The following is a 14,867-nucleotide window of genomic DNA, read 5'->3' as shown; positions in this document are numbered from 1 at the left end:
GAAGTAAAAGTTTTAGAATAACATGAAGTAACAAACAGTCAGGACTTTCCACTGATCTTTCACTTCCGCTATGCCATTTCCTATCACTATCAGTACGTTTTCCTTCAAAGGCAGGGACAGAAAATGATCTCTCAGACAATGTTCTGTTTTGCAGTCACCCTGCACAGCTCTGTGTGCCTTTATCTGGGATTCCTTTTCCTTTGGATTATTAAACCAAGGCCAAAATTAAATTTAGCAAGAAATCACATTTCATATCACACTGCAGTCTCTGATTCAGTGTTAGCTCAGGCATTTATTTCTTTCATGGGGAGATTAATTTCTCTTTGTTTAATACTTTCTAACTTGAAACTGTTTTCCTGTCCCACTGAAGGTTTTGTAGACAAATAGATTGAACAGAGACTTCTGGCTTAGCACTTGCAAGACCTGATGAAATACAGACTTCCTATGCAGAAGTCAAAATACCAGACTGAATTCCAGATATCCAGGTGTAAAAACAGCTCAGATTCAGGGCATACAGAATAATTTCTTAACATCAGTTCAGGATATACACCTACTTCTCAACATCACCTATGTCCAAAAAGAAGGTCTTGTCCTGATCTCTGCTCAGATGATAATCACACATCAGACATATTGTTAAATATTTACCCAAAATATTCCATTAACAGACTAACAGGTTTTTACTCTCACCAAAACCAGGATAAGAGCACAGTAAAATGATCTGAGAGACCCACCAAACCTTTCACTCTGCATCATATTAGGTTCTCTGAACAGCAAAAATAAGTTTCAAACAAACACTACTTGTACACAACAGTCCTGAAATTCAGGATTTTATGCTTTTTTGCACTCGACTGAGCTTTGCTAACAGACACTGACTTTAGATAAAGCTCCAGCCCTGGCTGGATTATTTATTAAATGAAGCTCTTCCTTTCCAAGCAGTACCACAATTAAGTTTGATGAGCAGGAAACAGTGATTGCTCACAGCATCAGTGTCTGATCCTGCAAGGTGTGGGGAGTGGGATCAGGGTGTGCAGCAGCCACCTTATCACCTGTCTTCTGCTGCAAAACTTGGAGTTCCTTCCATGAGCAGTTTGTGGTCAGGGGGATTGAGAGCCCCCCCTCCTTTTAATTTGCTCCCAAAAGTTTTCTCCCATAATGTTCATTACTTTTGAAACAAACCTCTGTGAATTGGAGCAAGGTAACTCCTCTCATGTTTCCTCTGTGCTATTTTGCCTCTTACTTTCCTCTGCTTTTAGAACCATGCAAAATAGGCAGTGAAAATGATCAAACAGGATTTAAAATAAAGGAGATCCATTGTGAGCAAAGATTTTCAGGAAAACACCCACGGGAAGATGATTTTCAGAAAGCACTGAACTCTGCCACAGAACTAAACCCATGGCTCAGCTGAAGTCTCTGGCAGGAAGGAGCCTACCCCCTATGGAAATGGAGAGGCATTTCCTATAGGATAAGGGGCTGCAGGGTGAATTCCTTGAGATCGCCCTTGGGAAGAAAGGCAGGGACCGGAGCTACCCCTGCAAAAGTTTTGGGGTGCTGTTGAACTACAAAGCAAGTGCCTGATTTTGCCAACCCTTTCTTGACTCTGTTGCTTGCACAGCAGGCTCTGGTTTGGTTTTCCAAGCATGCAGGGTCAGTCCTGACTCCACTGATGCCCAAAGGAGTTTTGCCAGTAGCTCCAGAGCAGAATGACCCCACGGCCAATCCCATATAAAAAGCAATCAGGAGAGAAAAGCAGGACTTACCATGGGCTTCTTGTACTCATTGGGCTTGATGCAGCGGACAAAAAAGGGCTGGCAGACACTGAGAGTCCTCATCAACAGCTCCAGGGAGCGCTTGAACTGGCTGCTGAGCGTCGGCGAGCGCTTCCTCGTCTCTGCTCCCTGCAAAACCGCAGCGCAGCACACTCAGGAAATGAAAGGATAACACTGACTTTCCCCTCTGGCTGCTGCCCCAGGAACCTCCTGCAAAAGCCAGGGCTGGAGCGGGGAGCGGGGCCAGAGGTGGCTGCAAGTTGTGGCAGAAGAGGGGAAAGGCAGAGCCTGTGAACTTGCCATGGCCGGGCTCCGGCAGCCTACTCCATATGGCTCTATGCAGGCAGGAAAAGTGCCATGATTTAATTTCTCCTGCTTGAACCTCCCTGTATGACTGGAAAACCCATCTTCCCTGTGCAGAGCCATGAGGAAGATCTGCCCATAAGAGCAAACAGCCTCTTCTGGGCCACCAAAATTCTCTGTATTACAGCTTGGGGCAGTGCACCTGCCCAGGGATGCTCTCAGGAGCAGTGTGGGCTTCCCTGTCCCCATGCACTGCGGCATGGGCATGCCAAACCCTCTGTCATGGTTCCTCGTGTCAGGCAGGGCTCCTCCTGCTCCCTGGAACAAGAACCAGAGACTCATTTAGGGTAAAAAATAATCCAGGAAAATGCTTGCTGAAGGGTGACTCTGATACAGTTCCAGAAAGTTCTGCTGAGACTCCTCAGCCTGTACTACTACAGATTCAAGTTACTTTTGGAAAAAAATATTAACTAGACTAAACGAGGTGAGTATTTAGGGGGAATCAGGATGATTTGCAGTATTTTTCTTGGTTCAGCTCCCCTGGTCATATTAATAATCCAATCTCTATTTTGGGGCAAGTGTTTCTAAATGAGACTGTGTATGTTTCCCTTAATAGTCCCTTCTCTCTGATCTGGAAAACCTTGTTAAACCACCTGCAAATCAAGTCTCTAGCTCATTTCACGTACCAGACACTATTACCTGAGCTCATTACACATCAGTCACAGAGGTGCTGTGTCTAGTGGGATCTGGTGCAGCAGGTAATGCTGGAGGGCTGGAGGAAGAGTTGGGCACCAGGAGGTAACTCCCTCTTAATTAAAAACAGGCTGAGCATGTAACATGACCTGTGACATGACCTGATGGTCAGAGAATTCCCAAAAGGAGAATTCCAGCAGGATTTTAACTAATTTTTGCTTCAAATATCCTCTTATTTGCAGGTGGTCAAGCCACGTGTGGAGTCACAAAATCCTCATCTGCACTGGCGTTGATGCCGTGTTTTGCAGTGTTTATTTGCACATTTCTGTTGATGTGTTTATTTCAACTTTTGCTAAAATTTTTACATGTGCTTCATCACATATCACTAATAACCTTTAACATTCCCACCCCTCAAAACTGAAGAATTCCATAGAACCACAGAATAATTTGGATCGGAAGAGATTACAAATTCCCTCTAGTCCAACCCCTTTGCCACAAAGAGGGAGTTTACACAGCTCAGGTTGGATGTGATGTTGAGACAAACCCAATCAAGACAAACACAAAGTCATCATGGAATTCCAACAAGAGAAAACCCAGCTCATGCAAACACCACAAAAACCTGGCCTGTTGCCAAGAAGGGCATGGGGGGCTACCAGCGATCTCTCCCAGCAAAATCCTCCCCAGAAGGACAAACTGCTAACAAATCTAGAGTAATTAATGGACACAGCTGCTACCTGCAGAGCACTGTAGAGTCTGATGCTCATATTTTGTTGCAGATTTTCTGAGGAAAAGGCTGTTTCAGCAAGAATCCTGGTTTGAAAGGCTTTGATGAATGTTTTCTTATCACATTGCTAATTATGCACACGAGGTCACCTCTGTGAGGTGGGGAAGGATAGCCACAGGGGCTGGAAGCAGCAACAGATGCAGGGGCAGGGCTGGCAGTCCAAAACAATTGCATGTTAGCCAAATTTTAGTCAGTTTGGGCTTGGCTGGGAGAGACCATTTTTAAGCCATGGTGTTAGGAAGGGAGCAAAACTTTGTACAAGGGTCTACAAGGGAATGCATGAGTGGTTTGCTCCCATACAGCAAGAAATGCCTCTCCATCTTGCTGGTGCCTTGCATTTCTTTCCTGCATGCATCCAGATCTGGCAAAAAGCAGTGGTGCCATCTCCATCCTTATATCTGAGGGCTTTTTGCTGGGAGGGGTTTGAAGGAAGGGACAGTGACCAGAGAGCAGCTTGTCTTCCTGTCCAAATAGTCAGAGCGGTCTGGGCTCCCCCTGTCAAGACCACATCATCCCATTCAGGAATGACACTTCAGGGCTGATGTTTGAGCACAGACCCCTCTTAATGGTGGGCACCACCCCTATGGGCATTTTTTGGGCTTTCAGATACACAATAAATAACCAGCTTCATCCTTCAGGGTTGGGTGACCCCTCTCAAGTAATTGTGGTTCCTTATGGCTCACCTCAACACCAGCTTGGAGAGAATCACACCTCTTCCCTTACTTCAACAAAATGACTTCAAAAACAAGGAGTGGAGCAGCCTCTCAACACAGCCTAGCAAGGCACTGAAAAAGCTTTTTTTTAAGCTAAAAAAAGACCCAGTCCCCATAGCCTGATGAAGAAAGGGCTGATACATTCTGCTTTTCCCCAGCCAGACACTTCCTAGCTTTCAAACTCCGAGACTGTAACATCTTTGGGACTCAGACTATCTCTTCTTGTGTTCATACAAAGCCCAGTAGAAGGGAGGATGAGACCTGTGTAAAATGGGGAAGGATGAGCAGGATTCACAGGTGCTATACCCCAGACTGAAGCACTCAGACTGTACTCAACATCAAGGAAGGAAAATACTCAAAAACAGAAGAGCAAAACAAGAAAAAGAAGATAATTAGATGATTTACAGAAAAGAAGCATCCAGAAGAGAGTTTAGAATGATGTGCAGACCAGCATGACATCCAGACATGCTTCAGTTCCACTTTTTGCCATCTTAAGCCAGACTGAACTTTGGAAGTGCAAACACACACATGGTTGTTTGCAGTAACACCAAGACAAAAGGCAAGGAGAATGGTAAATGAGCCAGAAATGGTAGAGGTTATTCCTTCTGTCTCTTTGCACCTTCTCCTCCTTGAAGGACAAGGCTGCTGGTGCACCAGAAACACCACTAGGAGACAACAGCCTGCTTCAGTGTAAATGCAGAAAGATGAAATACTTGAGGAAAGCTAGGGAAGGAGGGCAAAGCATGTGCCATCAGCAATACTTTGGGGAAAGGTTCTGGACAAAGGACCATCCTCCCATCTCTTTAGGATTAAAAGGCCACTAAATTGAGCCATGCCAATGTGACATGCAATTTCTGGGCAAAATTATGCTTTTTCTTTGTTATATTTTTATATGAAATGTCACTGGGGTGACCTTCAGATGACCACTGAAAGCTGAGGCCACCTCATTCTGCAGCATCATATAGTGAAGACAGTCTTTCTCCTAAAGGCTGTACAGTCTGGAAAATGCCTTCCAATGCAATGGTGACATGGGCTACATAACAGTGCCAAGTATCACTATTTTGAATTACAAGCTTATTGAGATGCATATATATATATATATGTATGTATACATATATATATGAAAAATAATTTTCATCTTGGCTGTTCCATTTTTACCTCAGTGTCTAACAAATATGAACAACTATTATTCATTAGAAAACCTACAAAATGCAAAGTTTAGTTGTAAGATCAACTATGACAACAACAAAGCTCCCATTTCCCTGCATCACCTGTTGACATCTTCAGAGGAAAAAAACTGGTCTAAACTTTTCTGGCAGATTTTGCACATTTGTCTCCTGGATTTTATCCCACTATAGAATCACAGAATTATTAATGGTTTGGGTTGGAAGGGATCTTAATAAACTCCATTTAGTTCCAATCCTGGTGCCATGGGCAGGGACACCTTCCATTAGACCAGGTTGCTCAAAGCCCCATCCAACCTGGCTTTGAACACTTCCAGGGATGGGGCATCCACAGTTTCTCTGGGCAACCTGTGCCATTGCCTCACCATCTTCACAGGAAAGAAATTCTTCCTAATACCGCAACTAAACATTTTCTTTTTCAGTTTAAATCCATTCCCCTTGTCCTATCACTCAAGGCCCTCTCCAGCTCTCGTATCCTAACTCAGGAAAGACTATTACTTTTGCTTCAACTCTAGAGCAAGGCCCAGTGATATGTTCCAATTGAAACAATTTTAACTGTGATACAGAGAGGAAGGAGTCCACCTCTGGGATTAATGGCTTTCAGTCATTTTGGGTCAGATCCTCCTCATTGGAATTCCAAATCCAAACATCTGAGACACTGCAGAAGTAAAAAGGGATGAAATTCAGCCCCATGCAAAGAGCTGAATTTTGAAAAGCAATCTAATCCTCCGGTTATCAAGGGGCTGTGGAAATGTGAGCAGAGTCACAAAGCTTATATCATAAAATTTTTAGCACACAATATGCTACCTTAAGGCCAAATAACTAGCAAGCAAGTTTTGGGAAGTTATCAGAACCAGTCAGCAGATGAGATGTAACAGAAAAGACTTAAAGGAGGTGCCAAAAGCCTGTTTTGATGATCATGACAAAATTTCATATTATCTTGTCTTTGAATGCTTGGATCTGAGGTCCCCCTTGAACAAGAACTAACCCTCCACCTCCAGAAATGATAGTGCTTCCTAACAACCCAGAAATGCAGTCCAAGGGTATCTCTTTGCATGTGAGCAGTCTTGCCTCAGAAAGTGCAAAACAGGGTCATATTTGCAGCGGTTTGGAGGAATAATGTCTCACTGAAGCCCATTGTGGCACCATGGTAAACAACAGCCAAATCCCAGCCAAATCTGAAGTTATTTAGAATTATTCAAGTATCAGAAAAAAATCCTCAAAACCTTGGCTGAGCCTGGTTCTGATTTTACCCAAACCAAATCCCCATCATTACAAAGTTCTTCTGAGTTGAGTCCTAGAATGAAGTGACACAGTCATACCCCTGGTACCTATTCAACAAGCTGTAAAAATGCTCTCCAACACATTGGTCACTTGAAATGGATCCTCTATAGATAGTAAAGGAAGAGGAATAAACCAACAGGAGTAAAGCACAATCCTTGCCAAGGAGAGGTGAGTATACAAAAGAGGAACTCATGTATTCGGTTTACCTTTGGTGTGGGTGTGGGCGACTGGCCAAATGTGCTGGATGCATAGCCACAGAGAAACTACACGAAGCACAGGTAAAAAAACAAAACAAAACACAAAACAGAGACAGAGAAGAGCAAATAGTGAAAAGAAGGAATAACTGAAATGGGAGCCTGACATTTTTAGTCTTGGAAGTCCAGCTGTTATACATTTCATGAACAAAATGCATTAATTCTCAGATTTTTGTATAACCCTCTCCTGGATTTTCTCCTTTGTCTTGATGTTCACTTCTCTGAATGTGAGGGATCTGCCAGTGTTCAGCTCCTGCTTCTTGGAAACAAATTTTATACATTTTTTTAACCTCACTCTTTATCCATCCAATTTCAGCCATTCCCACTCTTCTTCCTCACACATCTCTGCTCTCAAAATACAGTAGTTGGGAAGGTACCAGGATCAAACCACAAAAATTGTGAAGAAATCCCTTCCTTCCTTCCTTCCTTCCTTCCTTCCTTCCTTCCTTATTTTAATCCCAAAAATCAGGTATTTTTGATAGAATTTAAACTTTAAACCTCCCCCCCACCCCCGTTTCCCATTTATTTTTCCATCCTCCACTGCTCCTTCTACCTGTTCCTTGAACAATCAGTGCTGCCAGACCATACCAGCTGATTCCTCAGAGGAACAGTGTACAACTCCCACTCAATCCATAATTTCATCTGGCTCTGCTCAAAGCAATGTTCCTGTTCAGCGAACACATGCAGATAAACCCTCTCTGTGATGTCCATGAATAAATGAGACATTACACCCCCATGTGCTCCAGTTCTCCCCACAAGTTTCGTTGTGTACAGGTATTAGGTCTTTCAGGGACCAAACAGTTACTACAACATTCAAATATACAATCTCAACCAGTTTTCAAATTTCTCTGATCTGTGGCTTTCTCAAGTTTCTGGAATATAAGGGCCCCATTTGAAAGACTGAATGTAAAGCAGATGTGGACTTGTAACTGACTCACAAAATCCTACAAACTCATCAATAAGCTCCCGAGGACCACCATTTGGAAGGTGTTGAGCAAAATGCCTCATGATTTGATTTAGCCCTTAGCTGTTCTGCTTGTCTTGTCTCTCTTGTCTCCTTGTCTCTCTTTAAGAGAAGATGTTATATTTGATTGACCAAGCTTGTGTGTCTCTGGAAAGTTCCTCCACAGATTGCCTCACTGAAGCTTGGGGAAGGCATGCACAGCTCCAAGGCATTCCAAGGATGCTTCACCACAGAGCTTTGCTGCATGCAGTCAATGCCTGTGACCCAGGCTCACTTGCTCCTTCTTTTGGAGCATGTCCTAAAAAAGGGGCTGAAAACATTACTGAAGGTTGGTGGAAAGCAATGGAAAAAGCATCTCAGCCCCATGTTGGATCCTGCCCTGAGAATTTTTTTATGGTGGTGTTCAGGGAATTAGTGCTCTCCAGGTCCACACTGACACTGTTCATGACTAGGGGAGCTGGCACACAATGTTGGCTCTTCTTCCAGTTCCATGACAGAAGGCTAAAAATCTCTCATTCCAAAAAGAAACTCAGGCATCATTAAAGTATCAAAGCACAGACACCACCACTTGGGACAGATTCTGAAGATGTCTAGTGAAACTATAAAAAAACCTCAAACACTTTACGTTAAAAAGGGATCCAATGCTTTCAGAGATTTCAGTTCTCAGATCCTAGACAGCATCCAGGCAGACATCTCAACTTTGCTATTATATACTTCCAGCATATTTAAAGATGCTTTGGTAGGGATCCCTGTGAGAAAGCTTGTGTGACTGTGCAAACCTTTTCATTGATGCCCCAGAGTACATCTCTGCTCTGACCAAAGAAGAAAGAAATCACTTCCAAGGTCAACCGCAAAGCTTACACCAAAAATAAAAAGCAGCAAGGAATAAGCAATAAAAAGCAAAGTAAGCAGCAGCACTGATGCTAAGGGAGTTAGCGTCTACTTCAACAGGAGTACCCACTTCTGAGGATAGCTCTGAACCCAACAGGAGTGTCATGCCAATTGGTTGCTTAATTAGTAATTGATAAATGTTCTCTTATTCCAAATGAAGTCAAAAGGATAATGATCATTAATTTCAGCAGGAGCAAAACTGAATGGCTGAAGGTTATGAACAAGGCTTGCAAAACAGCACGTAGCATTTTCAAAGAAATGTCTTGGGAATGTAAATATTTCTTTCCCTTGGCAAGTAAAGGAATTCAGCACTTACAACTTGGCACTCCTGAAAGTCCCTAAGTCCCTTGGTCCATCAGTGGCATTGGCTGGCATTTGGAAATGGGACTCTGACTGCCAAAAAATCTGTTTGCTTTTAAAAATGTTATCCCCACACCCTCTGCAGTCCCATGACTTTTGCCTTGGGAAAGACTGGGAGATTTGGCCACAGTGACTGATTTGTATAGGCTTTCAGATCCCGCAAGACTGATATTTTAAAAATTTGGAAGGAGGGATGAGTACAGAGATTTAGATGTTTAACTTCCTGAAGAAAATACTATACATTTGTGTTATTAAATGTGGAATGATCACTAATCTCAGCATTTAAGCTGGTATCCCAGTAATAAATGCTCAAATGGGGTGGAAAGAGTTAAAGCAGTAACTCTGACTTTCTCTGAAACTTCACGGCCAAAGTCTTCTCTCACACTGAGCATGGAGTAAACACATAACCTCCTGGAGAACTGAGATGTGGAAAGAGGAGCTTTGAAGTTCAGCTTTCATAACTGGTGTTCCCTCTCTCTGCTGTTGTAACAGTAAAACACAGCTGTTCCCTCCAAGTCTTGTTGTGGTGCTTAAGGACCAGCAAGACTGTCCTTTTGTTCTACTCTGCTCCACAAGTATTTGGCTTTTACTTGGACCCATAGAAAGCTTTGGGTTTGAAGGGACCTTCAAGGTCACATAGTTCCAATCCTCCTGCCATAGGCAGGGACACCTTCCACTAGGCCAAATTGCTTGAACACTTGGAACACTTTGAGGGATGGGGCATCCACAGCTTCTCTGGACAACCTATACCAGTATCTCACCACCCCCACAGGTAAGAACTTCTTTCTAACACCTAATCGAAATCTGCCCTCTGTTAGTTTACTTCTCATCTATTATACACACATCTGGATGACCGAACGGAAGGCACAGTTACTTTTCTCTCAGATTTCTACAATCACAAACCTAATTGTTCCAATCCCTACACAAGTCTGAGGGGCCATCAGAGCAAAAAAATAATATTTGATGAACCAAATGCAGTGAACTGGGGGCATAAATGTGGATGCACCCATGACACTGCATTAACACTTCCTGATGGTTGACTCTCACTAACAGGTTTGGAACACCCCAAGGAGCATAGGAGCAATATGACTCTGCAAATCTTCCACCCCTTGAACACCCCTCCTCCTGAATGAAGATCTTCTCCCGCCTGCATTACCATTGCCACATCTGCTTGGAAGATCTGCTTGATGAATTTGTTTTTTGAGGAATGCACCAGCTGAATGATGTCTCCATGCAGCGTGTCCCTGTTTTTCTCCAAGAAACCTAGAGAAATAATGGGACAACACATAGATGACACAGCGCAACATGGTCAGCACATGAGCTGCAAGCAGCTTCTGGGTTGTTGGATTGCTGGATGTTCTTGGTGAGGTAATGGGAGTAATGAGCGGGCAGAGAGAGAGACCATGAGAAGGAAGACAGAGGTGCATCTTCAGACTGGATTGAGGATGCAGTGGTGCAAAGCACTGCCATTCTGTCACAGGCACACATGAATGAAACAGCACCAAACACTGCAGCTCATGGGCACAGCTGGAGGGTCAAGTCATTGCAGCCAGAAAAGAAAAACATTGACATGACCATGGACTACCACCCTGCCCTGCTCCAACACAGAAGTGGCTTGTCTGGCCATGAATATCCCTTCACCCCCTGCAGTGCTCTAGGAGCTGCCCCATACCTTTTGTTTCGTAGTAAACAATTCCAGCAAAATGGTTAATGCCAAACTGGGTTTCGTAGTTATTCTTCGGAGGAATATAGTTGGTGTTAAGCTTGTGCTGGGAGTTCAGCTTGTGCAACATGGTGGCATCTGTACCCTGAACATGCATGAAAAGATCTGACATTTAACCAAGTCTATTCCCATTGAAATAACTTTCCAGTAAATAGCATGTTTCTTTCTTGTCTTGGTGACAATGTGCATTTATGTTGAGAAGTGATATGCTGGAGAAGATATGTCAAGTGCAGAAATTACAGAAATTTATTAAATATCACTGTTATGTAGTGCTGTATTCAAAATAATGCTCCAAAAGGAGTATATTTAACATTATTTTCTCTTAAATTTTGCCAATAGATGTTTTTGAGCCTCTTGCAGGCATATTTTCCCATCAGAAACACTTGTTTTGGTGACACTGATGGAAGAAAATTTAAGAGAGCAATAAAAACTATAAATAGGCAGGCCACTGGTGAATGTGTGTTTGGGGCTGAGCAGATCCCTCACAGGATGCCAGCATACAAGTGCAAAGGGGATAAAATCAGGAGAGTCACTGGCAGCAAGGCTTAGCCCAAAACACACCTTGGGGAACTTGCTCTCCTCGTCAATGAGGGAGATGATGTTCATAGGCTTGATGGCAATCATGTCCAAGGCATCCTGATTGTCAGTGAACTCGATGTGCTGCCAGTTGATGTTCTCCAGGTTGTACTCTTCCTGCTCTAGTTTGAAGACGTGGCGCACAAAGAACTGTTGCAGGTTTTCATTTGCAAAGTTAATGCAAAGCTGCTCAAAACTGTGGAGGGAAGGTCAAGAAAAGGCCTTTTTATATACATCCTGGTTAATTTTTCTACATCTCTCTCCGCGCTTGAAGCAATACTCTCAGACCCTGTCAACCACTCAATAAGGCTGCTGTTTGCTTAGAATTTCTTTATTGGTTCAGACAATCAGTTTTTCTCCCAAAACAATGTTATGTGTGTGGTCTAAATCAGTTTAGAAACCGATTGATTAGCTCTGATAATTTCTCATATGGAAAAAGACTTGATCTAACCCAGTCCAGTTCACTTTAGGAGAGGTGAAAGGACTGCAAGACCTTGAGCTTGGGCTTGTGAAGGAGGATTAAGACCTGGTTCTCCTTTTGGTGACTCCATACCTGTTCACAGTGAAGTTCTCAAAGCCAAAGATGTCAAGAAGGCCAATGGATCTCCTGATACTTTTGAGTTCCTGGGAAGGAGGTCTGTAAATTGCAGCATTGATCTTCTCCACAATCCACACAAAAAGTCGCCCATAAATTCCCTGCAAGATCCCAAAGATGGAGCTCACTGAGACAGTTCAGCAGTTTGTCCCACTAGTCTGTGTCACCACTTCACCCTTGATGGCACAGGTTCTCCTAAATCATGGCCAAAACCAGACAGTTCCTGAGGACGTGCTCACCAACGTTTGTGCCAGGCTCTTGGCATGGTTTAAAGCTTCAAGAAGCATTATGTAGATCAAGGAAAACAGACCTGAAAGCCTAGCTAAAAGACAATTGAGAGCAAACCCCCAAATTTGGATAGTGCTAAATTTTGGATCTATGGGCTTGCTGTGAAGCCAGATAGTCCTTTCCTTGGTTTCCACACATTTCTCTTTACAGATCAGCAGAGCAGAGCCATGTTACACTGCAAGAACATCTTGCCCACTTGAACAAGGTGCTCACTGAAACATTGCAGCACTGGCTGAACAGTCTGATGATCTAATAACACAGATATTGCTGCTTCAGTAATTCCAGAACTTCATGTTTTAAACTGTTATTAATTATTATTTTATAAGCTACAGCGGTGTGACCAAGAGGGGAGCCCAATTCAAAGGCCCATCACCACTAGAGAAGACACTGCCAGGATTTGCAGGCTGGTTAGCTATCAAACCAACTTGATCGACCAATTCCCCACAGATAAAATGAGGACTCAGGCTGGCAAAAGCATGCCAATAATGCTTCTCTTGCAATTTTACATGGGGCTGCAAACAGCACAGCAGTGACGTACACCTATCCCATCAACCTTCTTCACTCCAAAGCCTCAAGATGTTCTAAGTGCTCTGATAGCTTCTGGACTGCTCTATCCCTGGCCCTGTGTTGTTCAGCTGTATTGACTGCTGCTTATGTTCCCAAATCCTGAAATTCAGGTGTGTGTGCTAGAGGTGTTGGTAGAGTTGTTCTGATTTACAGCAGCTGTATTTTTACTGAAGCTGAGCTAATTTCAGAATACTGGGTCCTTCTGCAGGTCCCCTTTTGAGTACAATCTCCAGTACAGATTGCAAATCCCTTGCAGAGCAGGTTACCTACACTCTCTTCATACATCCCAATTAGAACATGGTTTCAAGGGCATTTGCTGATCTGAGCTCACACAGGCACCAAGTGAGACTCTTTTCCTGTGCAGTGGATGCTCCAGTCTCAGAAGGGGCAGATTTCTTCAGCTTATCAAGAGAAGGCATAACCAAATGCCCTGAGACTTACCTTTACAAAAGCGTCCCTCACATCCAGCGCTTGTTCCATGCTGAGAGGGGTGGAGACAGTTTCACCCCTTGTGATTATAGTCCGGCTGGTAAGGCAGTTCATCACGTCCTGAGGCTCAACCTGACAGACACAACACCAAACACAGCTGCTGTACAGGGGAGGTACCTCAAATGAAGACACAGGGTTTTTCAGAGAGAAAAAATAACATTTTTATACCATATTTTAATCTGGAAGGTGTTCCTGTGACTTAGCATGAGACATTAACGAGTTGTGGGAAGACAGGATGAGAAAGCAGAGCAAAGCCTGCAAAGCTGTATGCTACCAGCATGGGTTAAAGATTTGCATCACCCTGATCCCTTTTTATACTTCTTCAGGGAAATGCCCACTCCCTAAGTGGACAGAGAACTGTGGGTTACACTCTGGGACAAGCAGTGCCTATGGAGATGAGATGATGCCCCTGTTAGCTCTTGAGAAGGCTACTGAAGAGTGCTCCAGTCACTGCATGGATGATTTCAGTGAGGGTTATCTCACCTCACTCTTCAGATACACAGAATATATATGACCTCTGTCTCAAGTACCTTTATGACCTTGCTTTATATCAGTGAGGGAAACACCCTACTTTAAGAACTGAGGTATTTTGGATGCCCTTTATAGTACAACGTGCTAGACCCACCAGAGGGTCTGTTCCTATCTGCTGGTGTGAAGGGGAGCTCAGCTAATCGGATCATGGAATCATAGAATATTTTGGGTTGGAAGGGACCTTTAAAGATCACCTAGATCCAACCCCCCAACAGAAACAGTTTTTGCTAGACCAGGTTGCTCAAAGTCCCATCACGCCCGCCTTGAACATGCCCACAAGTGGAGCAGCCACAAAATCCCTGGGCAACATGTTCTGTGCCTCACCACTCTCAGTGAAGAATCTCTTTGTATCAAATTTAAATCTGTCCTCTTTCAGTTTGAAGCCATTCTGACTTGTCCTATCATTCCCTTGTCAAAAGTCCCTCCTCCAGTTCTGTTGGAGCCCCTCTAGGTACTGAAAGGTGCTCTAAGCTGTCTCCAGAACCTTCTCTTCTCCAGGCTGAAACACTCCAGTTCTCCCAGCCTGTTTCCACAGAAGAGGTGCTCGAGCCCTCTGAGTATCTTTGTAGCCTCCTCTGGCTACTCAGCCCAGATGGAGACATTCACCTTCATGCTGCCAATGCAGGACACAATATGGCTTATCCAGGCCTCTTCAGCCTCCTGGAGCTGGTGGTGCAAGGAGAGGCTGCCTCAGACAAAGCTTTGCCACAATACTAAAAACCTGGGATGGAATCAGAAAGGAACAGCTGCACTGCAGGGCCACTGACCTCTAGCAATGTTGCTGCGGTGATGAGCGATGCTGACTGAACAACCTCGCAGGCATCCAGGTTGTCATAGGTCCGAGCTGGGGAAAGAAAGGCAGAGGGAAAGCCATCAGCAAGGGACGTGTCTCTGCAGAAAGT

At 43.9% G+C, this 14,867-nt stretch overlaps 1 protein-coding gene across 3 annotated transcripts in view; it reads right to left on the bottom strand.

Moving 5' to 3' along the window:
* Positions 1-14,867, bottom strand: part of MYO7A (myosin VIIA) — a 60,084-nt gene that overhangs the window by 30,339 nt on the left and 14,878 nt on the right. For all 3 annotated transcript variants that reach the window (XM_041414091.1, XM_041414092.1, XM_041414093.1), the window contains 7 exons: positions 14,733-14,809; positions 13,387-13,506; positions 12,049-12,191; positions 11,481-11,691; positions 10,869-11,004; positions 10,353-10,459; positions 1,758-1,895 (listed from right to left, as the gene is read on the bottom strand). In XM_041414091.1, coding sequence (XP_041270025.1) covers positions 1,758-1,895; positions 10,353-10,459; positions 10,869-11,004; positions 11,481-11,691; positions 12,049-12,191; positions 13,387-13,506; positions 14,733-14,809 — 932 coding nt within the window. The remainder of the gene's footprint in view (positions 1-1,757; positions 1,896-10,352; positions 10,460-10,868; positions 11,005-11,480; positions 11,692-12,048; positions 12,192-13,386; positions 13,507-14,732; positions 14,810-14,867) is intronic.

Source organism: Onychostruthus taczanowskii, unplaced genomic scaffold (genome assembly GCF_017590055.1).
Source record: "Onychostruthus taczanowskii isolate IOZ18803 unplaced genomic scaffold, ASM1759005v1 scaffold44, whole genome shotgun sequence".
NCBI lineage: Eukaryota > Metazoa > Chordata > Aves > Passeriformes > Passeridae > Onychostruthus > Onychostruthus taczanowskii.
The sequence above is the reverse complement of the archived record's forward strand: the minus strand, read 5'-3'. Positions and strand labels throughout refer to the sequence as shown.